This window comes from Alexandromys fortis, unplaced genomic scaffold, assembly GCF_014885135.2.
Source record: "Alexandromys fortis isolate MF-2015 unplaced genomic scaffold, M_Fortis_MF-2015_v1.1 scaffold_38, whole genome shotgun sequence".
NCBI classification, from domain to species: domain Eukaryota; kingdom Metazoa; phylum Chordata; class Mammalia; order Rodentia; family Cricetidae; genus Alexandromys; species Alexandromys fortis.
In genome coordinates this window covers 7,290,593-7,316,676 of record NW_026067916.1, presented here as the reverse complement: position 1 = coordinate 7,316,676, position 26,084 = coordinate 7,290,593, and the positions used below count along the sequence as shown (strand labels likewise).

General features: G+C 41.2%; 1 protein-coding gene across 2 annotated transcripts in view; it reads right to left on the bottom strand.

Annotated features, from left to right (window-relative positions):
• Positions 1-13,015, bottom strand: part of Pclo (piccolo presynaptic cytomatrix protein) — a 288,549-nt gene extending 275,534 nt beyond the window's left edge. The window contains exons 1-3 of one of the 2 annotated variants that reach the window (XM_050139687.1): positions 12,708-13,015; positions 5,885-6,968; positions 5,336-5,821 (exon numbers count right to left, since the gene is read on the bottom strand). In XM_050139687.1, the coding sequence (XP_049995644.1) occupies positions 5,336-5,821; positions 5,885-6,968; positions 12,708-12,946 (1,809 nt within the window). In that variant the 5' untranslated portion in view covers positions 12,947-13,015. Of the gene's footprint in view, positions 1-5,335; positions 6,969-12,707 lie in introns of both variants that reach the window. The other variant, XM_050139688.1, reaches the window with a different exon arrangement.
• Positions 13,016-26,084: the final 13,069 nt, after the last annotated feature.

Sequence of the window (26,084 nt, the reverse complement as noted above, 5' to 3'; positions counted from 1 at the left end):
TTATAGACAAGGCTTTGGTAACATACACTTTCAATGCCAGTAGCCACAATGACACACACCTTTAATCTCAGTAGCCATGCTAGTTGCCATAGAAACTGGGCGGTGCATGGCTTTAATAACGGAGATGCATACCTTTAATCCCAGCACTAGGGAGGAAACAGCTCTAAGACACACAATCTCCTTCTGAGATTCCAGAAGGCAGGAGTGCCATTTCAGACTGAGGTCTAGGTAAGAGCCAGTGGCTCCTTGTTTTGCTTTTTGGATCTCCAGGTTGAACCCCAATTTCAGACCCTGAGTTTTTATTAATCGTGCTTCAAATCCTCCTGTATTTCATCTTCGTTATAACACCTTTACCATCTGTCACACCATATGGTTTGGTTATTTGTGATGCTGACTAGAATACTAACCCATAAGACAAGGATGTCGTTCATGTCTGGATGCCCAAAATCTAGACCATCCATGGAATTTAGTGGATGCTACTCAAGTAGTCAAAGAACTTTGATGGGTTTTGCTTATTTGTCTGTTTGGTTTTTGTTTTTGTTTTTTGTTTTTGATTCTACAGTCTGGGGAAATTAAGGGTTCTTGTTTTCCAGGTCATTAACCAGCTCTATTGTTATCTTTAGTCAGCCCACTGACATTTGAAGATGGCGGTCGTCTTAAACCTTTCTCAAAAGGCATGCAAATTATGTTGTTCATGTTACCTGAAGGAACCCACTACATGTTTATATTTGCTGATTCAAAGGACCCTCTGACACACCTTTGGGTAGTTTTTCCTCAGCTCTCCCTCAGCTACTTTCAATCCCCATTTCTTCAAATTCTTCGCCCTATCAGCTTATATTGCCAGTCCTTTTTCACATTAAAGATGGAGCCCTAGGAGAGGTGGTCAACACTTGTAAGCTTCGGGGATTTTTGGCAGTGGAGGTAAAGGATGGGAAGGGGGGGGCTGTGCAGCATTTTTGTCGCGAATTAGAAGTGCCAAAAAAAAAAAAATCTGTGCTAAAAACAGCAAGCAGTTGGATAAAAACACTTCCTCTTTTATAATTCTTTCAGCTATTCCATCAAGAGGGGAATGTTGTCCTGTTTTTCCTTGACCAGAGGTGCCAGGCATCCCTTCTCTTCTTGTTTAGCATACCTCTCTCTGCGCACACACACACACACACACACACACACACACACCCTGACCACAGACACCTTCAAACACATTCAACTCACTCACTCTCTCTCTCGCACACACATACACACTCACGTACACACATATGCACAAATTTCTCTTGAATCAGAAGTAGTGACAGGACTGTCACTACAGGGTAACTAGTGAAATCACTTTCCCCAAGGAAAGTATATAAAACATGTTTTGTTTCATCTTTGTAATAAGGTTCACACACACTCACACACACACACACACACATACATATATAAAAGTCTACTTTGGTTTTGCTACTGTTTTGCCCTTGAAAGATAGCCATGTTTTTATTTAATTAGACATCTAGTTTTAACCAAAAGCCATGTATAATGACTAAGAATAAATTAATCAAATTCAACTTCATCACTAACATTTAGCTCATTGTCAGTGTCCTTGAAGTGACAAGTCATCTTCTTACATTGAATTTCAGAATGATCCAATATTATGAACAAGCCTTTATATCCATCCATAAATGTGTCTTGCCTGAGGCTATTCACTGATAGAGATAAAATAAATGCACAAAAACAACAGCAAAAAAAAAATAATCCCTTGTCAATAATTAGAAAGTAAATACTCAGTTTGTGTCAGGAAGCAGACTCAAAGAGAAAGCCTGTGTTCCGTGATTAATTCCATTAATGGAGCAGCAAGAAGAGCCACAGATATGACTTCCTCCCCATACCAGGACTCTAGGCTGGGAGCCAGGGCCTTCTCAGGATGTGTTTGGAACAGCTCCCATCTCAAGAGCCTCCAGAGAGGGCAGGTAATTTAAAGGCCTTCCACGGCACGTAGAGGAATGAGCTGAATCGCAGGGTGTCGGAGAATACTACAGTGAGCATATGGCCATCAGAGGGAGACTTTCGGGGGCCAGTGACTCCTTCCACTGTGTCATCTAGGGACCCAACTCAGAGCCTCAGAGCGTCAGGCCTGCACAGCAGGTATGTTTCGTGCCTTTGCATGGGCATTCTCAACACTCCCATATTTACTCTTAACATCCCAAACACACTCTGTGTCGTTCTCCGTGCATTTCTTGCTTAAATTCTAACCTGTTGCATCTTCTCTCTCTGTTGAACTCGTGTTTATACTGATACACTCTATGGAAAGACACTTCTCCCATGAAGCTTTTCTCAGTCGCACCCCCACTAGGAAAAGAGTGCTTCCCACTCATATGTCCATCATATTCGTTTTTATTTCTCACAGCTATCACTATCATCTGAGTCCCTACCTATCATATGCATGGGTGCAGACCTGCATGGAGTATATTTCAATCATGGTATTTTCAAGAATTCCTGCTTTAGTCTCATCTCTATTCCAAAACCATTTATGAGAATGCCTCTCGTGTATTAGAAATCTAAATAATATCTGTCTTCCAAATACTGGGCATATAAGCAATAACTGAAGAATATGTTTCCAAATGCATTTATTGCCTTGTGACTTGCCACAGAGGTGAGATAAATGCAAATGTTCAATGGACAAATCATCCATCTTTCAAACCATTTCTTTGTATCATTAGCATAGTATGAACCGAAATGCAACTTTCCTAATATTTTAGAAGCTAAGCACACACACACACACACATACACAAACACATACACCTGATTATAATATGATTCTGCTCATCATTTATAAGAAACATAATACTGTTTCTTATTAATTATAATTTTATAAATGGCTCATTTAAATGGCTACAGAACCAGTGAGCATTGCGATTACAAACTAAAATTCTTCAGAAAGCAGAGGGCACTTGACAAGTCCTAAAGTCTTACTTTTCTCATACATTATACTTCAGTGAGTGCATGAATATAACAGCTATCAATCTTCATAACTTAATATTTATAAATAGAGTGAAGAACTCTGTCTTGGAGCTATTTAAATCCCATACTCCTTCACTTCCGTTGGTGAGTTATTATTTCCAGTGTTCTCTGACACAGTGCTAGACAGTCCACTAGCTGTGTTCCAGATGGACCGAACATGCTTTTTATATAGTAGAAGGTGTCAGACCTCTTGGAATTAAAAAAGAAAGACTACACAACTCTGCCTATGCCCTCAAGCCCCAGTTTCCTCACATTTGTTCTATATTATCATTCCATTTTCATGTGACTTCTTTCCCCAGGGGACACTTCGCACCCCGTCTATTTTTCTGTTCAAAATGCAACCAGGGAATAAAAGTACTCAAGTCAAAACTTCTGCAAGCTTGTGAAAGAACTCAGTTGTATCTGATGTCTAAACATACTATGTTGTGCTGTAACTTATTAACACCCAATCTTACTAGACTGAATCATGTGGATTTAACATTAGAAAAAGGTATAGAAAGGTCTATATTCACATTCAAGACATAAACATGATTTATATTCCCTATTATATACTATTTTCTCCTCCCAACTAAAGTATGTAGAAGCAGGCCAGCAAGAGGAATGCAAATAGATCCATACTTATCACCCTGCACAAAACTCAACTCCAAATGGATCAAAGACCTGAACATAAACACCAGAAACACTGACCCTGATAGAAAACAAAGTGGGAAATAGCCTTGAATTCGCTGACACAGGAAAAGACTTTCTTAACACAATACCGCTAGCACAAGCAATAAGCTCAACAATTAATAAATGGGACCTCACAAAACTTTGTCTATATGGCACAGGACACTGTTATTCAGACTATGTGGCAGTCTGCAGGATGGAAAAAGGTTTTCCATTTACAAATCTAATATCCAAAATATATAAAGAATTTAAAAAAAAAACTAAATGTCAAGAAAGCACGTAACACTATTTAAAAACTTTGTACAGATATAAATAGGGAACTCTCAGAAGAGGAAACTCAGTTGGCAAAGAAATACTTAAAATGTTAAATAGTCTTCCATCAGAGAAATATAAATAAAAATTACTTTGAGATTTAGTCTTACACCTGTCAAAATGGCTAAGATCAAAAATAAAAGTGGCAGCTCATGCTGTAAAGGATGTGTAGTAAGAGAAACATAGAACCATGGCTGGCGAGGACGCATACTTGTCTGGAAGTCAGTGTGGCGGTTTCTCAGAAAGATGGGAATCCGTCTACCTCATGATCCATCTATAGCACTCTTGGTCATATACCCAAAGGACACCTCATGCTACCACAGAGACACTTGCTCAGCCATGCTCATTGCTGCTCTATTCATAATAGCCAGGAACTGAAACAACCTAGATGTGAACAGATGAATGGATAAAGAACAAGTCCATTTATAAAATGGAGTATTGCTCACCCACGTAAAATAATGGCATCATGAAATTTGCGGGTAAATGGAAAGAACTAGAAAGAAGTCATCCCAAGTGAGGATGTTTACATATCTCTGTTCCCTTTTGATTTGATGGTTAAGCAGGCAAGTTAGCTACGTAACTGACACATCTCCTGGGAATAAAGATATCAATGATGAGCCTACTTTTATAGCTTCAATTTATGGATCAATCCATGTTGTTATCAGTGACTCTCAGCTAATGAGTGGGGTATATCCTCATCGGGTATAGAAGAACCACCAATGGGGATGGGTATGTACAAACTATCCCAGTTAATATTAAAAATATATTTAAAATTTGAAAATAATTATCCACTTTCTTAAATGCAAATATTATGTCAGTTAGTTCTATTAAAATGTGAGCTGGATGGGGCTGAACATGCCAAAGTCCTGCAGTTTGGAAGGCTTTGGAAGGAAGATTATTAAGTTAGAAGCAACCTGAGCTATGTAAAGAATTCTGTATCGGCTTGGGCTACATGGCAAACCTTGTCACAAAAAGAAAAAAAAAACTCAAACAAACAAACCACACAACAATAATAGCAAAATTGGTAAGTGGGAGCATCAATTTTAAACTAAAGCAGCATCAGTTTATGCTAAAAAAAATGTAGATGTTAAACCCCGTGAATCTAGGAGTTCAGCTCCTTTCCCACAATTCACATTTGTTTTATACGCCACATCTTTAGAAACTGTGACATTATGTTAAGACTTTCATGCAAGAGAATATTTTATAGAAATAAATTGACAGGGAGAAAGAAAAGGACGACGGGGAGAGAGAGATGAAGAGACGGAGAGACAAGCACTCGCTGTCCTAAGTAACATAACAGGCACCACGTGTGGACAGTGCCGGTGGGTGCGTATGGAGCTTGGGCTGTAATAAATGCACTCACCTCGGTTAAGTGAGGATTGGGGTTAAAACCACAGAGGCTACAGACGGTGGTCTGACACTCAGTGCATGTGTTAAAGTTGGCCTTTTCTGGACTATGCAACAGAAGTTCAGTGGTGTTGCAAAGGGGACAGATGGTTTTGGAGAGGTCTTGTCCTGGAGTCTGTGCTGCAGAAGTCGGTGGTGGCTGCAGAGGTCTTACAGAGACCGTTTGGCTTGTCGGTTTCATAGGCTGTTGTTGAGCTGAGGGTTTCGCTGGAGCGGGCTGTTGAGCTGAGGGTTTCGCTGGAGCGGGCTGTTGAGGCTGGGGCTTTGCTGGGGTGGGCTGTTGAGGCTGGGGCTTTGCTGGGGTGGGCTGTTGAGGCTGGGGCTTTGCTGGGGTGGGCTGTTGAGGCTGGGGCTTTGCTGGGGTGGGCTGTTGAGGTTGGGGCTTTGCTGGCGTGGGCTGTTGAGGCTGGGGCTTTGCTGGCGTGGGCTGCTGAGGCTGGGGCTTTGCTGGAGTGGTCTGTTGTGGAGGCTTTGCAGGAGCTGGCTGCTGAGGCTGGGGTTTCACTGGGGTAGGCTGCTGAGGCTGAGGCTGAGGCTTTGCTGGGCCTGGCTGTTGAGCTGGTGTCTTCCCAGGTCCAGGGTGCTGAGTTGGAGGAGTCTTTGTAGGCCCAGGTACCTTAGCTGGAGGCTGTGGGCCAGTTTGTTGAGCTGGGAGTTTTGCTGTTCCTGGCTGCTGAGCCGGGGACTTTAATGGCCCTGGTGGAATCTTTCCAGGACCAGGAGTTTGAGTTAAAGGCTTTGGCCCGGGCTGCTGAGATGAAGTCTTCTCGACTCCAGCCTGCTGCACCGAGGGCTTGGATGTCACTGGAGGTTGCACTGGGGCCTTCACTGTCCCTGCTGGTTGAGCTGGGGACTTTGTTGGCCCTGGCTGCTGGACTGTGGCCTTTGCAGGTCCGGGTTGTTGGGCTGCAGATTTCCCAGGACTTGCTTGCTGAGCTGGTGTTTTGGCTGGGCTCTGCTGGGAAGGCTTTCCTGGTTCTGAAGGTTTAGTCTGAGGCCTGGCTGCGTCTCTTTCAATAGGCAGCTTTGTCTGGTCCGTCTGCGGAGGCTGGGAAGATGCCTGGGAAGGCTTTCCTGTGCTGGGGGCTTGTGGTTTTATTTTTTCTGCTTGTTGGGAAGATGCTGACTTGGGAGAGGGGTCCTGCTGTATCCCTTCCTTCACTGGCCCTTGCTGTTTCGGAACCGACTTGGGTGAGGGCTGTTGTAAGGGAGGTTTTGTGATTCCTTCTGATTTCCCTTGGTCCTTCTGAGCAACTTTTTGTTTCCTTGTTGTTTCCTCCTGGGATGCTTCAGAGTCCGATATCAAATCAAAAGGGTTGAATTTATTTACTACAGAGGAGACAGCACTTAAAGGGTTAACGTCTGAGAAGAAACCGGGCATCAAACTAGGCTTGTACTCTTCCTTAAAATCAGTTCTGGACTTGGATTCTTTCAAGCTAATAGTGGACGGACTCCTTCCAGGCAACTTCTGCTCCGACCTAAATGTGTCTGTAGTTCTGCTTTTACTGAGTCCAGGCTGAGCGGGACGCCCAGGGTCTGGGGGCTTTCCGGGTTGCTTGGGAGACTGACTACTATCCAACTCTTGTTTCCTGGAAAATTGAAAACAGCGGAAGTTATTTCAAATCAAATCAATATTTAAAGTTATTGTTTTCTTGTAACTCAAACGTATGAAGCCCCAGTTTGTATACTGCAGCCTAGATGGAACATAAAATTTTCCTAGTCTGTTACTTTTTTGAATGGGTAGACATTTTAACAAGGTAGTATAGCAAAAGCAGCTTGTTGGTGACGAAAACTTATGTGGATAAACAATATAAACTTAGACAAATATACTTACTAGACTATAACATATAGGTTTAAAAAGTAAAACTGCATTGTCAAGATAATGTCATATCGACTATCTCTAGTATGTAATGTCATACATGACTATGTCTCCTTTTTGATCAAAAACTTATGGTCAAAGAAAAACAAAGAGAATTAAGAAGTTGCTTTAAAATATAACAGCTTGCCTGTTTTGTTTTTACTTAATTTTGATAATTCGTAGTTACCTAAGGCACACTGTAATATTTAGGTGAGCTGCAGTAATGGAGCTAAATGATACCTTTTTAGCACAATGAGAAATCTAATGCTTTACACAATTTTGCTTTGTTCTACTTGGAATGGTAACACCCATCAAACGCTATCCTTATTAAACCTTATAAAGATTTGTATGTTAGTTACTAAACTTCTTTGAGAAACAAACTTTCTTGTGCAAGGCCAGTATTACTTTATCCGTTCTAATAGTTAATTATTAATGTGGAATTTTTATGCAGCATCACAGCTGAGACTTAAAGTATCTTGAGATAACAGCCTGATAGCCAAGCAGTATGGAACCAGCTATGGCCCCATTTTTGAAAACTGCTATTACTTTCTTCAGTCGAAGAAAACATGTAATCACTTCATTTAGTGATTGTTACATTGCTTAATTATCTTATCTATTATCACTGATATTGCTAGGCAGGTGTAACAAGAAGCTTTACATGACAATTTTTTAAAACAACCTGTAAATATGATAAACTTTAAGTGATATGAGTTGAATGATTAAGACAGATATTTACAGATATGTTGTCATATTAGGTATGTTAAATTTTGAATGAGCCACTTCTGTCAGCAACAAAAGTGCACTGATTTCCTCCCACACTATAGCAGTGGAGAAAAACAGATAAGGAGTTTTGCTTCATTAATGCCACTTTCTATTTGGAAAATGCATATTTCTGTTTGAAAGAAACAAGGAAAAAGAATGCATGATTTGGGAGCACCTGAAATGTAAGATGGCCCCAAAGAGTTCTACATCTTTTATTCAGTTTGTCCAAACAGGCTAGTTAGGGACACAGCCACACATTGTCAACTTTGTGGTGTTTAATAATTCTCTTCAGGACTTCCCTAATGCTTACAGTATGAATCAGGATCTAAGAGATAGTTAAAAGAAATGGAAAAGTATTACTAGTAGCAAAGACTGAGTGAAAATATTTTTTCCACTGGCACATACGCATAAAATGACGTCATAAAGTGACTAAATATGGTAGAGTGTATGTAGCTCACTGGTGCAGTGTCTGCCCGGTTTATCCAAAGTGCTGCATGGATCCCAGGACTGCACACTATCGATGCTAACTATAATAGAAGAGTTTGGGATGGTCCCTCCAGGAAAGGTTTTTTTTTTTTTTAAGAAAATATTTCACTATGTTTCCAAAGGCTTAATTTTAAAAGAGACCCAACGCTATTTCTTGAGTCATTACTCAAAGCGCTGTGATATGTTTTTTTAAAGTCATTGCTATATATTTGCATTTGGACATAATATAAGAATGTCTTCCTAGGACATCCTACCTGCACCTCCCCAACCGCCATCAGAAGGCAGAAGAGTCACCATAAATAACTGAACATAGGTTATTTCCAAAGAGATAATCTATACATTGTATAGATTTTGACATTATTCTGAAATTGGTTCTGCATTCGAGTTAATATAATGCAAAACTCCCTTGAAAGGACTTTGGTAGAGTTTGTGCCTATATTATAAGTAATTGTTAGGAATTTCACCGAACTGAACCTTTGTATGTGGTCTTTGAAAGTTATCTTTAAACAAAGGCCAAGGAAATATATTCTTGATTTTTATTGTCATTTCTTGAAAATACTATTAAATTATCTTAATCTGTGTCTTGTGACACTGCCTCTTCACTTAATCCAATGTATGTGTAATAGCAAGTGAAAAAAAAAGAACTTTACAAATACCAAATATTTGTTGTAACAGAAAACATCAAAATTGAAAACAAGCTGCATGTACTACACATCATAATACATTATAATTGCATAAATATCCCAGAAATATTAAGTTGTGCTGTCAGAAAAGACATGCATAGCCACAAAGACTGTCCCCAAATTCTAACTTGGCTTTAATGGCTGTCAGTATGTGGATTCAAGTAAAAAAGAAAAACAGAAAGAAAATCACCAAGATAGCGACTTGACACCACACAAAAATGTAAAGCTGCCTGAGAGAAAGTGATCTCGTGAACCGTTTGCCACATCAGCCACTCTACTGGAAACTGAGCTAAAATGCAAACTCTGCTTACACGCTGAACTGTGAGCTAGGAGAGGACATTTGCCCATCTTTTCATTGCCAGCATCAGGGCTGGAAGGAGAACAGTGCTAATGTTCGATAAATCCGAGAACGAATGAATGTGAAAACCAATGGAGGAACGCAACAGGTCCTTGCTTCACTCTCGATTAAAGTTTCTTGAGTTCCTTTCCCTGCAAAGCCTTCTACAGGTCTTCTAAGATTTTAAATGTATACTTCCCTTATTCACTTAAGAACCCGGACTTGACCTATTGTTCTATAGTAAAAGAAAAACAAACAAACAAAAATGGCGCAGCAGATGGCCACTCAGTAGGGGAGGCTCAGAGGAGCACTAAAGGAAACCATCAACTCCCAGATTTTATCTTCTGTCACAAAAGTGTGCAGTAGGTAGGGCCTTCTCATACCCCGGCTTCACGAAACAAGTGAATAGTACAAATAAAAATGTCTTTCCCTAAGTCTACAATGAATCAATGTCAAGAAGAAATTTTGTTCATAACCTTATTCTGATTCTAGCCTAAATTATTTGTGTTTAATTGCACATCCTTTTTTTTTCATTTTACTAATGCTATTCCCAAATTAGAACTTTTCTTTCATAAGTTAACAGAGAAGCTGTTTTGGATAAAATGATATTTCAGGCATATGCAAATATAAAAATCTGAACCAGCTGGAATGATGAAATGTTTTTAAATGTAACACAACAACAGTCAATGACACTTAATTTGACAGTGCTGAGTCACATAAAATATTCCATATCAGAAATAAAAATACCTAAGAAAGAGCTATTCACTTTTATAAGTAGAGAGGACATAGGATTTAAAAGGCTAAGAGAAAAATTCAAAGTCATAAAACTAGGTAAGGAAGTTGGGCCTCCAGCCTCCTAATGAGGGTGCTTCTGTGAGGACTCTCACTTATTCACATGTAAAGGAATAAAATTTGCATCATTAGCATTTCTAACAATGCATACAACACACAGCTTGTGTGGGGCCATAATTGAGACCTTTCTAGGGATGGCATTGAGATTAGCATGCTTATATCTTTCACTCCTTCCTATTAAAAATCCAGCAAAATGTCCCTGTGAACTTGAGTCATCCTCAGAATGACTTCCTAAAACAGGTAAGACAGGTTTTTATTATCTTCTTTAGAATCCAGGAACATGAGACACACATGAGTAGGGAAATGCATATTAATTTCCTATGAGTCACAAAAAAAATCAATGCACTAAGAACCTGAGTACTGGAGCTGAAAATCCTTACTTCTCAAAAGTAAAGCCAGATAGATAAATTCTGCCATGTCTAATCCATGCATCTAAAAGTCTAAAAATCTGAAGTAATCTGGACCTTTATATGCACGTATATTTAATTAATATGATCTTAAAGGTCTAAATGGCAAGGTCAAGTGGATCTCTCAATATTATATATAATGCATATTTTCCCAAAAGTATACTTTATAAAAATACCTTGGCAAAATATGTGTGTGAGAAAATAAAAGAAAATATTGTGTATCTTTTACAAATCTTTACCAATTGCAATTGGGGGCAGAAATCGCCTAATAATAACAGTGCCAAAGTGTTCAGTTGCTAATGAGGAACTTTGTAAGCATACTGCATACACATACAACATAAAGCAGCAGTTATATTGACAGATATTTTTCTCCAGCCATTTGCTGTACATAAGCAAAGGTAAAACACCAATGATCTCGGTCATATTTGCAACCATGCTAGACCTGTTGCATGTGCCCCTCTGGAAAAATTAGAGATCTGGCTAAGAAAAGCTCTGCTGCTCACTATGATCCTAAAATGACACGCTAAGTGAACATTTTTTTTCTTTCAAAGTCAGGATTTTAGCAAGCAGAGAAAAACAGCTCCTCTTATAAATTATTTAAGAAAAGCTTCAAGCCTTTACTAGTTTTCAACAATAAAAGATTTTTAAATTTGGGAGCTAATTTTCAAGCTACTGTGGTTTCTTTCAAATTAAATGGGATTTTTCACCCAACAGAGTTCAACATTTCAAGATCACTACCCTTAAGAAACTTAATCTGCTCCTGTGATAGGTTTATTGTGATAGCTGGAAAAAGCAGCATTTGTGTTAGCATGCTGGCAGCTAAGATGAATTTTTTTTTTAAGTTTATGAAGTAGAACATTCTTTACCTATACATCCAGCTCTTTCATACTTTTGATACCTCAAGTCAAGATCGTGTAAGTCCGGTTAAGTAGTAAAAGGATGTTTCAGGACCATGGATAGCTATTTGTTCTGCCTAAGGGTGTGAAGTGAAAGGGTTTGTTTACAATAATAAAGGCGGAGAAAGCATGATTATACCCTCTCGGTACCTAATTAGAAAACAACTCATTCATTAGAAAGGGGGGAAATGGAAAGCTGGAGAGGAAATGAATATGTTAATATTACAGATTAGCTTTTATAATTGCCTGTGCAAATTGTCATTTATTTATCCTGTTTTTAAGTGTGGATTGAAACCTAATCTCAAGATAATGCAAATTCCCATCTTCCATAACTGAAAGTCATTTTTGCATAAAACAGAGCAATGGTTTAAAAAAACCACCATATGCTAATTCTGAAATACATGTACAGCACCTGCTCTGCTGTGACCGAACCATCTGTTTAATGTCACAAAATATCTCAGGGCCTCTCTCACTGAATATAAAAGGTGTATTTATTCTATGCCTTTTACCTAGGCAGCTCCTGTTCTCTGGGGAAAGGTTGGGAATGGAGGACCAGTCACCTCCAGGGGCTTAAGGGTATTGTTGCAGATATATTTACACATCATTTCCAGAGAAAAAGATCTCAGAACACTAAGGAGGTTTAAGCGTACAGGTAAACACGCAACCCAGCTCTATCCATTTTCCAACACGTCTGTGATGTATCACTGGAAGATTTCCAGATTAGTAAAACACTGTAGGGCATCTCTCCACACCACCCTAGAGGGAAAAGGTTACAAAAGGCCAAACATTTTAAAAAAAAATTTAAAAATCACACCCTAAAATCACAATTCCAAGAATGCAATTCATGACTATCCCACCAGAAACTCTACACTGCATCATTTTTATTCCGCCCATCCAAAGCTTAGGATCGCCTTATGGCCACCCCATTAGGGAGAATAAAATGAAGGGAGGCGACATATATGTACCACCGCGCGGGCACACACACATACGTGCACGGGAAGCGGTATATATATATATGCCTGGACCTGTCCATCATGCTGTGCGTGCCTGTGCATAGAAGGCGACTCCGCAGCGGCCGCGGGGACGCTTCCCTTGGGCAGCCCCTGCGCCCTTGACATGACAGCAGCGATCTGTCTCCTCTCCTCCTCGCTCAGCTGGCTCAGGTCCGCCTCCATGCCGGCAGGGATTCCGGGGTGCAGGGCGCTCCCCGAGCCGCCAGCCCCGCCTGCGGCCGCCGCCAGCCCTTCGGGGAGCCCTTCCCCTTCCAAGCTCGCCTCGTTGCCCATGGCTCTCGGCGGGACACGTCCCGGTGCAGAAGCCCGCGGCCGCCCGAGCCCCGCCAGCCGGGGTCCGCCCCGAAGCGTGCAGGCTGCCCAGCCCGGGAGGCTCGGGGCCCTCTCGGCTGCCCGGTGCGGCGGGGGGGGGGGGGGGATGAGCGCGAGCTCAGCGCGGTCCGCAGGCGACGCCCGCGGCCGGCCGCTCCTCCATGTTGGACAGCGCCAGGGCGAGCGCCTCGCTGCCTGCCTCCCGGTGGCCGCCTCAGCGCCGGAGCAGCCCGGGCGCGGCGGAGCTCGACCAGCCCGGCGCCGTCGGCCCCGCCCCGCGCCCCGCCCCCTCGCCGCGCCCGCACTGCGCGTGCGCCGCCCCAAACAGGTGATGTCCGCCACGCCCCCCCCCCTCCGCCCTGCGTCGCGTCGCGCGTCGGCGCCCGGGCACCGGCTTAAAGGCTCCGGGCGACGCCGCGGTGAAAGGGCCGGGGCGAGCCGCGGACGCTTCTCCCAGGCGTGTCGCAGGTTGTCTCGGTCTGAGTTTTCACGAACTCAGTTTAAGGACGGGAGGGCTTGGGAGGGGCGATGACTGCAGCGTTGCCCTCTGGGATTTGTAGTTTCGTTTCGGGGGGGGGGTTGTGTTGCCCCTCCCCCCCGCCGCCCCCTGGGGACTGGGAAAGGTTCTTTAAAGCTCCTAAGGAAGGTTCAGGTAGCTAAAGATGAAAGAGGAAGAATCTTCCTACTTTTGAGGTCAATTTCCCAGGATGAGATAAAATGGCCCTTATCTTCTAGAACTTTTCCAGACCATTAGATGAAGACATTTCAAAGTGATAAATTAGTAGATAGATAAGAAATCAGATGCTTATATCTTGCGCTGACTCCACGGGGAACTACAGCAACGTAAAGAATTATGGGAAATTGTCCACCTAGGAAGCATCAGATTGTTAAGTATGTTGTACAGTAATGGGAAACTTGGAAATCATGGTTTCCACCCCTTTTATTGTTTTATTTTACAAATGTAGAGAAGTAGGTAAACCCCATTAATCTCACAGCTGCTTAGCAACAGAAATGCCTACGTTTATAATACCCCACCACCGTAGACACACACACACACACACACTTTCTGCTCCTTTCCTTAAAGATTATTTCAGTTATCGCTCAGTATGAAACTCCAAATTTGCTATATAATTTTTTTCATGAAATTTATTTAATGCTTCAGCATTTGAGCTTAAAGAGACCAAAAGCTAAGAATCAGACGTGAATTATTAAACAGATTTGAACAGGCATTCAGAAAATAAGTTTCCATGTTTTGTTAAAAAAAATCTCTGTAGTAACTCTGGGGCATCTACTTCTCTTAGCACAGTTGTAACCATCTCTGGCTACACTTATTAATTTAAAAATGGCTACTCAATAGAGGAAATGCATTATTTGTTGTGTCCTTAGAAACTGATCAAACTTTGGTTCTCTGATAATATATTGGGGATGTAACTTCCAAAGTCAAAGCTGTAAGAGTAATTCTTTGAGAGAAAGAGGATATTCTCATAAACGAATTAAGCCTAGGCAATCAGACATCCTGATAATCCCATCTGGAGGCAAATAGAATATGCTAAAGCTTTTTAAAAGGGAGTTTACTTCAAAGAACATGATTAAAAACAAAATCCTAAATCCTGTAGTACTTCTCTTTCAAAACCAGCAACTGTTCCACAGTTGGACACTGAATGGAAATTTGTAACAACCATAACCAACAGGGAAAGGGGAGAGTCACATGTTAACTGTTTTCTCGGGCTTTGTGGGAATAAAATATTATTTGACGTATGCACAACCACACACCACAAGCTTCAACCTGTAGCTTTAGAGTAATGATTAAGCTGAGAAAAATCCCATTAATTTTTATATATTCCTGAAAAATGGAAAGGAACCCACCAAATATTAAGAAACAAGTCAGCGATGATCTCTATGCAGACTAAGAAGATTAGAACTTGTAAGGTCGGAGTAATACATGGCCCATTTTCGCAGTCTTCTTTCTTTTTCTCCTTTCCACCCCTCCCCCGGAAGCAAACTCCTGATGTGGGAGTGATTTCTTACTAATAAAGAAACTGCCTCGGCCCTCATAGGACAGAAAATTAGGTAGGCGGAGTAGACAGAAGAGAATGCTGGGAAAAAGAAGCTGAGAGTGAGTCGCCATGATGCTCCCACTCCAGACAGACGCAGGTTAAGATCCTCCCTGGTAAGCCAGCTCATGGGCTACACAGAATATTAGAAATGGGTTCGAACAATATGTAAGAGCTAGCCAATAAGAAACTGGACCTAGCCGGGCCAGGCAGTGTTTGAAAAAATACAGTTTCCGTGTAATTATTTCTGGGTATAAACTAGCCATGCGGGCGGCCGGGTGCCGGGGACGCAGCCCTGCCGCTCCTAATGTCAACAAACTCCATCAGAAAATGAAAATGTGCTGTATGGTGAGGAAATAAATGAACTGTTAAACGAGATTAGAGAACCAGAGAACGAAGGACATATTTTGAGTGTTGACTTTCAAAAATGACTTCATCTTTAGGACCTTCTAAATGCCGGGTGTAGGATAGCTATGTTCTTTTTTTTATTTTCTATTTGGGGATAATTTGCTAGTTCTTGGAGGTGAGTTGTTGATGTTTTGTTTTTGAGACAGGGTTGTATGTAGCTCAGACTGGCATGGAACTGGTAATGTAGCTATGAATGGCTTTGAATATCTTCCGCTGCCTATGGGGTGCTTGGGATACTACATCCTACTTCATGCCTGCTGTGTAAACACTCTACCCACTTTGACAGGAACAGAAACACTAAAGCAGAGCCAAGTGCTTTCCTTTTGCGTGAATCATTAGAAATCTGAAGTACAATTCAGGTTGTGGAGAATGGGCAGAACTCAAGGGGTATAGAATGTCACGGAAGTTCCTGTTTTCCGGGGGCGGGCTATCAATTTAATAGAGTAAACAGACTGGTGATTCCCCTCCTGGCAGAATCTGTTGCCCAATGCTCATTATATAGTCACACTAATGACATTTTACTAAATCTGTATTTAATTGAAAATAGTTGAGCTCTAATTCATTCTGCCTGACACGGTGATCAGGAAACAAGTGAGTTTCTGAAACCCTCTACTCATGCATGCCACCTCAAGTGGTGGCTCCAGAGAGTGAGGTCTTTCCATTCACTCCTCATCTCAATTTCCCACATAGATTATAATGTAATGGGTAACATGATAGTTAGCAACTAAACATGATTGGGAAATAATACCTTGGAAAACAATCCAGTTGACCACGTTCCTGCAATTATCATTCATACTAAGACATTAAAAAAAAAAACATAATCACACCACTGACCATATATAAAATACCTGAACTAAATCCTTGAAATAATTAAAATTATAGTAGCTTGCAAATTTAGGTAGGAAAGTTGAGGGGATGAGGGATGGCGGGTCATGAGAAGAGGAAAGGCAGGTGAGGAGGGCAGGCGGGTGTTGGGGGTGGGCAGGTGATGGGGATGGGCAGGTGATGGGGCTGGGCAGGTGTACCTGTAAGATACCCTGAAGATAGAGTGCTGGTCTCCAGAGAGTCAGCACTCACCAAATGCACAGCCCTTCATAGTGGAACTTACGCATGGCCATCAAGAGATAAATGGGATTTCCTTCCCCCTTTTACTAGAGCCAAAACCATTTTTTTGTGCTTGTTTTGACAGCAAACAACCAACCTCCAACTATAAACCTAGGTGAATGCTATGCAATTCCCAGGTCAGTCTGGCAGCTTTGCCTTCTCTGTATCCCCATATCTCAGGGTATTAAGATTACATGGAGACAAATGTAGTTCCCTAAAAAGCTAGCTTCACAGCTAAGGCTGCCGAGGTCCTTTAGTCCTGTGACCAAGCTGAGCCCCCTGCTGGTTACAGTTGCATCAATAAGCTGAATGTAAACAACAGAACTAAGCAATGGACACAGCATCACAAAAAGAATCATGATGATGATGATGAAGATGCTAATGATGTCAATATTAACGAGATACTAAGACGAAGAAGTGCTGCTCTTAAGTCGCATGGTTTTGTGGTTTCAGTTAAACTATATAACTGATAATGCCAGATTTTGCACACTGTGATTACGTATAATTTTTCCAAGTTCCCTTTTCACTATGTGCCATATAATTACTGTTTACTGTACTTATAATTCAATTTAATGTAAAACTGAGATGGAGCTATTTGTTCAAATCTTCCAGATCTACTCTTCAACACCATGAAATAGAAAGGTCCAATTATTTTGAATACTTGCATGTTTATTTCGTGAAAAGCCACAATAAAAATACTTTGTGTTTACATTTAAACTCTAACTATAACCAATATAAAGTTATACTAAAGCATGCAAAACATACCCATACAAAGTTTTCTGAGGGGTATTTATACATACATCATAGAAACTACTGAAGGAGGGGAGTATATTCTTGAGATTCCATGTAAGACAGCTGTCTAGATAACAGCTGTTCAGATGCCTGGAAAAAACTTGAGGTCGGAGATTGAAAAATACTTGCGAGGAATTGCAAACACAGTATCAATTGTTATATACTGTACACTGATCAGTTGAAACCAATTGCCATTCATCTTAAACCATAAAGGAGGTAGGAGGTCACTATCTAGGGGATACTGGTGTGGGAAGTCCTTCTGTGTATGTGTTGCTTTTATTGGCTTATGAGTAAAGCTGTTTCGGCCAGTGGCTTAGCAGAACAGAGCAAGGCAGGAATTGCAAGCAGACAAAGGAGAAAAGAAGGCAGAGTCAGAGAGATGCCCATGAGAGCCCACTGGAACCTTGCTGGTAGGCCACGACCGCATGGTGATGCACAGATTAATAGAGATTGGTTAATTTAAGATATAAGAGCTGGCTAGCAATACGCCTAACTGATTTGGCCAAGCAGTGTTTTAATTGGTACAGTTTCTGTATGTGTGTGTGTGTGAGAGAGTGTGTGTGTTTCAGGTCTGGGCAACCAGGAATGAACAAGCTGCCTCCGCCTACAGGATACCTGGCATTACTAAGGTTCACAATATGTGGAAAGTCAGATATTTTGAAAATACGAGCGTAGGTTTTCTTGAATTTCTCTGCAGAATAAAAAGGAGACAATTTGAACTGGGGAATGGTGTGGATTATAGATCAAATTAGGCAGATAAAAATGAGAAGAAGGGAATTTAGTGTTAATTACTTTGGAAAGGAGCAATGTGTTCAGTGTGTCAACAGTGTTTGTGTGGCGCGTCAGTGGAACCTCACAGCGATTTCCATTGAATGCACTGTGTATAACCCAGTTTCCCCTCCCCCATAGACGTGCAGATATTTTCCACATTACTAAAATTTTTGTAGAATTGCTATAGCTAATTTCATGTATTAACTGGACAAATGGTCCAAATACTTAGCTAAATGTCTTTCCGTATGCATCTAAAATACTATGGTTTTTTCCTTTGATAAAATGCTTTGACTTTTTTTATTGGAAAGATAGTTCTGCTTGCAAAGGCAGTTCCATGCGGTCCCGGGCTACAGAGTTAAGCCCCCTATTTTCCAAAAATCAGTAAATAAATGCGATGAAAAGTTTTCTTGCTGTTTTGATGGTGCATAATGGTTGAGTAAGAAATTACCATTTCAATTTCAGTTAGGAATAGAGCATTTTGCTTCCAATCATAGCATAAGAACTGTACTGTTCACTATTTCAGGAGCCGTTTGGGGAATGTTTAATTTAATTTTAACTGAGCTCCAGATTTCTCAGGTTAATTATTGATGAGTAAGCTCAGGGTAGAAATGGTGTTATATAATTCTGCCTTGGGTTTCCCCCGTCTTTCTCCATTCAAGTTACTGCTCCCATTGAAGATCAAATGGTCCATAACCATACTTACAATAATAATGTTTCCTGTTTTTAGTGGTCTTCATTGCAAGGGTCTCAAACTCTTGAAAGTGATAAGCCACACAATACTGCAGTAGCTGTTACTGTCTACTTTTACAAATGGTTAAATTGCAGAAAGCAATCAGTGTCAGATTTTGAACCATTTGTTCTTGCCACTAAAGAAACGTAATTTTTCACATATCTTGGTCTCACCATTCATGTCAGGCAAACTGATTCAAAATTTTGGTGCTTCAAAGAAAAGCAATAATAATAGCAGTCTACTAAATGATACTCCAAAATTTATTATCTTATGTTTCATTGATTTGCATGCAGTTTCTCACAAGGAGCATGGTTACTTGAATTATAGATAGTATAAAATATTCAGGAAGGTATTTGAAACACTTTTTCACAGAGGAAACTCTCTCTTGAAGATAATAACATGCTCTCCTTCTAGTTGCCTACATATATCATTCCTTTCTCAAATGTGCCCTGACCGGAGGAGAACCCTTTGGTACCTGGAGTTTATACTTTGGCATGGACATACTTCCCATCTGAACAGTTGGTTCTCGGTGACTGCAGAGCACCTGGGGAGCCACCTCACTTGCCTGCTGTCGCCATCAGCTGATCGGAATTCCCTGGCTTTGCCTAACAGTACAGGCTTCTGTCACTTATCAGCCACTTCAAGCACCTATGATGTAAGAATTCTAGAGTTACGGTAAGATACGAAAAAAGACCATAACCCTGTTCTCGTGGAGTGTATATTGTGTCTAGGGTTTAGACTTTAGAAGATTAGCTAGGACTCCTGGGAAAGCAAGCCCTAAGTCTATATGTCAGGATGCTTCACCCTAGAGGCTGAAAGCCTGGGGGTACACAGTCCTCGGTTGTCCTCTCTGTGTGTTAGTAGGAAGCAATGTTTCACAGAGTCTACTTGCTCCGTTCCAAAGAGGCAGAAAGTACCACCTGCTGCTTTTCAGATTCTCAGGGACACACCAGATTCCATCTTGGCAATACTGTGTGTGGGTGCCTGCGTGCCTTAAACAATAGTCTTAGTCATTTTCCATGAAAACGATGTTGACCGTTGCAAATGTCAAAGGAGGGAAGCGACACTGTTTCTAGCCTCCTGAGCATCATCTGTCCACAGCTGAATTACTGAATATATATGATTCAATTATTAAATATGAGACATCATTCAAGTGGCCATCTTCCAAGCAACCATCAATCTGGTGTCTGTGAAACCAATCCACCTAGCTATACAAATGGAATATATCTTTGGAATGTTGAGGTTCAAATCACTTATTAAAGTTAAGATGAACCAAAGTGTTAAGTGGAAAAGTCAAGAGCATCACAGAAGCTGGATATAGGACTTCTGAGCAGGCCAGATTAAAGGCAGGGCAAAGCACTGGTAAAAATAGCAAAGTTAGTTCCATCTTCCGGTAAGGAAGACCCTCCCTAGGAAGGAAATGCAAGCACAGTTGCTCTTACTCCTAATTAACTCGGCTTCGCGTGTAGCTATGTCATTGTCTGTGTTCTTGCATCGGACGCACCTGATTGTGGCAGACTAAATCATAGGTAGGGACCTTCTGCAAAAGGCTCCATCTATTTGAGGAAAGAAAGACCAGAGTCCAGCGCTAGGGGTGGACCAGCCAGGTGATGTGGGAGGTTCAGATTTAAAAGCCGAGCCACTAATAGCATCCCTGTGATGTTGCTGTTTAGCTGGCACACCTCACCCAGCACGATAGGGCACGTTTTTTGCTTTGCCTGATTGCCTGCTGAGATGAGACTGGACTTGTTTCCTCTACCTGTGCCTGGATGTGAATTCTTCTCCTTCGGGAATGTAGGGAGCAAGACCACTTCTGTGGTTGGAACTGGAAGGAATACAAAATAAGGCATATTTCTACATCCATAGGATGAACCAAGCAGCTCACCAATAGGACATCCTGAAGGAAATGTGTCTATATCTGGGAAAGCCCCAGCATGGAAAGTTTGAAGATTCCAAGGCCCTCAGATCTGACCACAGCCATCTTGTGGATGTTCTTTTGTCTGACATCCCAGCTCTCATATGCTCAGCAAATCATGTCTTGCTATGATATATTGACAACCAGTTCACCTTGGGGATGACTGTTAAGCCCAAGGGGACCACTCTGCTCTCACTGCTCTGGAGTTGTGAACAACTCACTCCAGCCTTCTAAGGTAATACACGTCTGAGAAGGTTGCAGGTAGGGCTTTCTAGTTTCTGACCTGTGTCTGGGCTTGGTGAGGGGCGAAATGGCATGTGCAAGGCAGACTGCCATACTCTTCCTGTTCTCTGGTTTCATCGCAAAGAAGCACCGGAGGTGACCATCAGAAGAATGATGCTGTCAACCAATCAGATTTCTTTATTTACCTCTTCTCGTCGATACTTTGTATCCATACATAGAGGTCTGATTGCTGGGTCTCTAGCAGCCTGAGAGCTTATCCAAACCATGAGGGAGCTCATGTGTTGTAATAGGAGCGGCGGGGCGGCACCCGGCCGCCCATATGGCTAGCTTATGTCCCGAAATAATTACACGAAAACTATATTCTTTTAAACATTGCCTGGCCCATTAGTTCCAGCCTCTGATTGGCTAGCTCTTACATATTGATCTAACCCATTTCTAATATCCCTGTAACATCATGAGGTGTCTTATCAGGGAATATCTTAACCGGTGTCTGTGTCTGGTGGGAGAATCATGGCGACTCCTGACTTGGCTTTTTTTCTCTCGGCATTTTGTTCTGTTTATTCCGCCTATCTAATTTTATGTCCTATTAAAAGGCCAAGGCAGTTTCTTTATTTAACCAATGAAATTAACATAAAACAAAAGACTCTCCCCCATCACTCATGGTTGTTTGTGGAATCTGAGGAGGGTCACGTGACCTTCAGGAACTCTCAGGGCAGTATGGGACAAAGGCAGAAAGTGTAGGCAGAATTATGCCTAACACAGGAGAAGGCTTGGGTTTTCTGTGGACACAGGGCAGCTGGGAACGCTGATCATGCTGAGAGAGCTTACATACAAAAGTGTGTATTGTACAGAGTTAATGGAGTGAGTCTCCTAATACTGTTGATACAGTTGAATAGTACAAGTGGTACTGGATTGGAGAAGGGGCCTTGATAGACAAGCAAGGGTTCTAGAAGCTCATAAACCTCTTCAAAGACATGATTATCACGGTGGTGAGAATACCTACCCCACAAGGTGCAAGGTGGTCATACACACCCCATCAGGTAGAAAAATACAGGCAGTGGGGATGACAAATGAAAAAAAATGAGGAAATTTGTGCCCGTCTCCAGCTAAATAGTGTGGAGAACACCACAGGAGAGGAGTTAAAGGGCTTTCTGTGAGTGGTTCTCACATTGGCATCAAGTGAGCCTTTTTTAGGGGTTGCGCAAGACCATTGGAAAACAAATGTTTACATTATGATTCATAACACTAGAAAAATTACAATTATGGAGTAGCAGTAAAAATAATTCTATGGTTAGGGGTCACCACAACATGAGGACCTTTATTAAAAGGGTCACAACACAGGAAGGATGAGAACCACTGTACCACATTCCCCACTCAAGTATGCTTGTCAGTGACAGCCTTCTCAACCTCTCCAGAGAGATCCAGAAGTTTCGACTCCAAGGAGAGACTGATGGCATGTTACACTGGGAAGCAAGAAGAGGAAGGCTCCTCAGCAAGCTCCACTCCTCCCACACTTCCCTGCCAGCTTTGTAACTTGGTAAAGATTCTCTGGTTATTTCTGTGTGTTTAAAACTCGTTTTGAGAATATAACCCAAAGTGATTTGAACAATTCACCTTGAAGAAAAAACAAATCAGAAAACTTTTTCTTCCCCCAAGAATATGAAAGTACATCAAAGAGCTAACAAAACAGTGAGCGAATACTAGGTCAGATCTCAAGATACACGAAGCAGTGTTTTGATTTTGCGCTGGATCCTTATCTGATTTTTTTTTAAATGAACTTTTCTTTGTACATCCTTTTTGAGTGAAGTGGGAACACCAAAAAGCCTAGAGTCTGTAAAGGACAACAGATCGAAGGTCGGTATTTACCAAGGATGAAGTAACACTGAAGGGCTGTGTGGTAAAGGAGAATGAGACGGTGATCACGTCTTTCTTGGTCACCTAAATTTTCATAGAAATGCATGTCAGTCTTTATGACTTCAATACTAAATTGGCCTGAAGTGTTGGTGCCTCCACATGAAAGGCCCAAAGAAAGGCTAGCCGTTGTCCCCGTCTTGACCCTTTAAATCTGCCTTTTCTGGGCAGGAAGTGGTGTGTGGTGGGTAGATTTTAATTATCTGAGGACAACTCGTGAAACCAAGCTCATTTGTGGAATATCTCCTGAGAAAAATGGAACAGGAAACTGAAGGGAACACAGAGAACAGTGAGTGTGGGGAGGAGCCTGACTGATCCCCGAGACAGACCATAGCAGTGGCCTATGGATTTTTCTGGGTATCATCTGGCAGCTAGACCTTCTGCATCAGCCCCATCTCAGAGCTTAGGAAAAACATCACATTCTCAAGCTTGATCCCCAATGGAATCAGATTCCATATTTTCACAGGGCCTTTGATTCCTAATCACATCAAAATTTGAAAGAACGAATGAGAATAAGTAAGTCTGAACTAGATCAGTAAAAGGAGAGAGGAAGGGCTATTAGAAAAATATAATGTTGTACGACTTGATTTCAGAGCCATGGGCTTGATATCAAGATGCACGCTCTATAGAAACTTATGAAGGATGGTCTCTGAGATGCTTTCAAATCTGGTTGGTACACATAAAGCCAATAATAGAATGAAGAAATTGGAACAACAGCATCTAACTCTTTTACGTTGTTTTCCTCTATGAACTTAGAGAATGCGGGTATTTGGACTGGGTGTACATTTGGTTGTGCTGAAGGTGTAATTGGAATTCAGGTTCTGAATTTAGGACTTGTGTTCTTTCCATTGTGTGCATGATAACACAGTCTTCTGGGGTTGATGCAGAGGGCTGATTGCAGAATGCAATTTACTCCTGTTTTGAAAGTTTAAGAATATTTATTCTACCCGAATAAACTCCAGTGTATCTTTAAGTGTGAAACTGCCCTGTTAAAAGTCACTCACAGCTTCTCTTTGCCTTCTGATAATACGGTTCTCTAATTTCTTCCTAACACGTTATCATATGTGGAGGTAACATTAAAACAAAATGAAATTTGTAAATAAGTAAAAATATAAAGTTGAATAAATGTGTGAGGTAAACAGAGGCGGCAGATTGCTCTCGGACGGTGACTTTGGGTGAGGGGACTTGGAAAGCCTTAGAAGTCCTTCACGGTATAGTCTGGGTGAAATGGCAAAAACAGGTCTGTTTCCTTCCTCTAAAGCGTTGTACAGACACATGCATATCTGCGTGTAACAATAATGAAGGATGAAGTCATGAATTTGAACAAGGAGGGTATATGGGAGAGTGTGGAGAGAGGAAAGAGAAGGGAGAAACGCCGCAATGATATTAATCTCCAAACAAAGTAGAGGGGATTATGAGAGAGTAATTGCGGATGACAACCCAGTGTGCCCTTCACGTGTGCTTTAGAGCACCTGTACAATTTTGTTCGTGATGTTGCTGTACTTTGCCGATTGTTCATTAAAGTTTTGATGTCTCATTTTCTTGAAAACCTGAAAAGTTAATCACAGAGGTTATCGCCTGGCAATAGCTCCATGCTTTAAGTTTGATGCATTTCCTACCTCCTGTGTAGCTTTGCATTTGACTGTTCTGTAATCTTCGTGTCTAACTATGCAAGGATTCAAGTCTCCCTACAAATAAGAGATAACTACCTGGGACTTGCAAATTCATAAATTTCAATATCAAGTGATCTACATTTTTGGAAAATTGAGGAGACACAACAACACAATAACAGATTTCAACCATGGTCTCATCTTCCCACCTCTGCTTAGTCTTCGAAATAATTTCCCTTTGAGGCACATATTTGTGTGCCTGGATGATAATTAGTGACAGATTGAATTTCTCTGTGCTTGTGTGTGTCAGAGTGCAATTAACAACTATGTGGGTAACATAATGTTGATGGCTATATAAAAGGGAAAAATAGCCTTTCTTCTTAGTTTCTTTTACAGTTTTGTAGTGAATATTTTCTTTTGACTTCAGAGAATATTTCGCTATGCAACAATTTCAAAACTATGTCTCATACTAAACCACTTCCCATCTAACAATTCTTATTTCTAGAAATTTGTTTGAGGTCAAAAATTAATACTGCTCTGTGTTCTCTTATAGGCTACTATCTCTGGATTTCAAAAGTTCTCCGTCTCTCACTGACTTCTGGAAGAAGTTAATGATATTTAAAAAAATCTTCTATATACATCATGTGGTCATGAATTTTTATATTTAAATAAACTTTTAATTAGCTTCAGAGCTGATAATTTTTCATTTGTTTTAGGAAAGACATGTTGCCTAAGCCAGGCACATTTATGTCATTTGCGATACCCCCTTTCCTGAAAGAACAGACGTGTAGTTCACGATCTCTAACACACGTTCTCTCTGAGATTTGTTTTCCATTGTAATTGTAAGAAATTTTATCTGTCTTCCAAGATTTATTACATATCACCTTTGACTCCGCCCATGCTAAGCTGCTCATTCCCCAGCATTGTATCTGCACCCCAGCTGCAGTGGAGCTGAGTCCCGCCCAGGCTGGCTGGACTTTCTCAACTGCATTTCCTCCATGAAACCAGCCCACTTTACCACGGACACTGGCCAAATATCATGTGTTATATTGAAATGTTATTGATTTTATCAAATAAATTTAATTAATAACTTTACATCTTATTTTTCAATAATATACCTACTAAATAAACCAACTTTATTCTAGGTTTTCTTATTACACTAAATTATCTTCCATAGAAAAGGCTGTATTTCCTGTCAGATAAGCTAGTTATGAGCTTTGGAAGCTTAAATCTATGATCCAGTACAACAAATTTTGTCTCTCTGGAGTGCCTTCCCTATCATCAGATAAGCGCGAGTCTGTTCCCTGTGTACTTTTGAAGTGCCCTCTTTGACCTCCTTTCTCCTGCTGCTCTAGCACACTTCTCTATTCTCTCTAGCAGAATTGATGGCCCCACCAAGACTTACATCTTCAGCCCGTGTGATTTCAAGGGTTCTATTAAAATAAATACACACAGCAGTACTGATCTCCACTGACAACGCACCCCTAATGCTCCATTTATACACATCACTGAACAGTAAGAGCATCCTACTCCTTTACTTGTTAAAATTAGGACAGGGTGT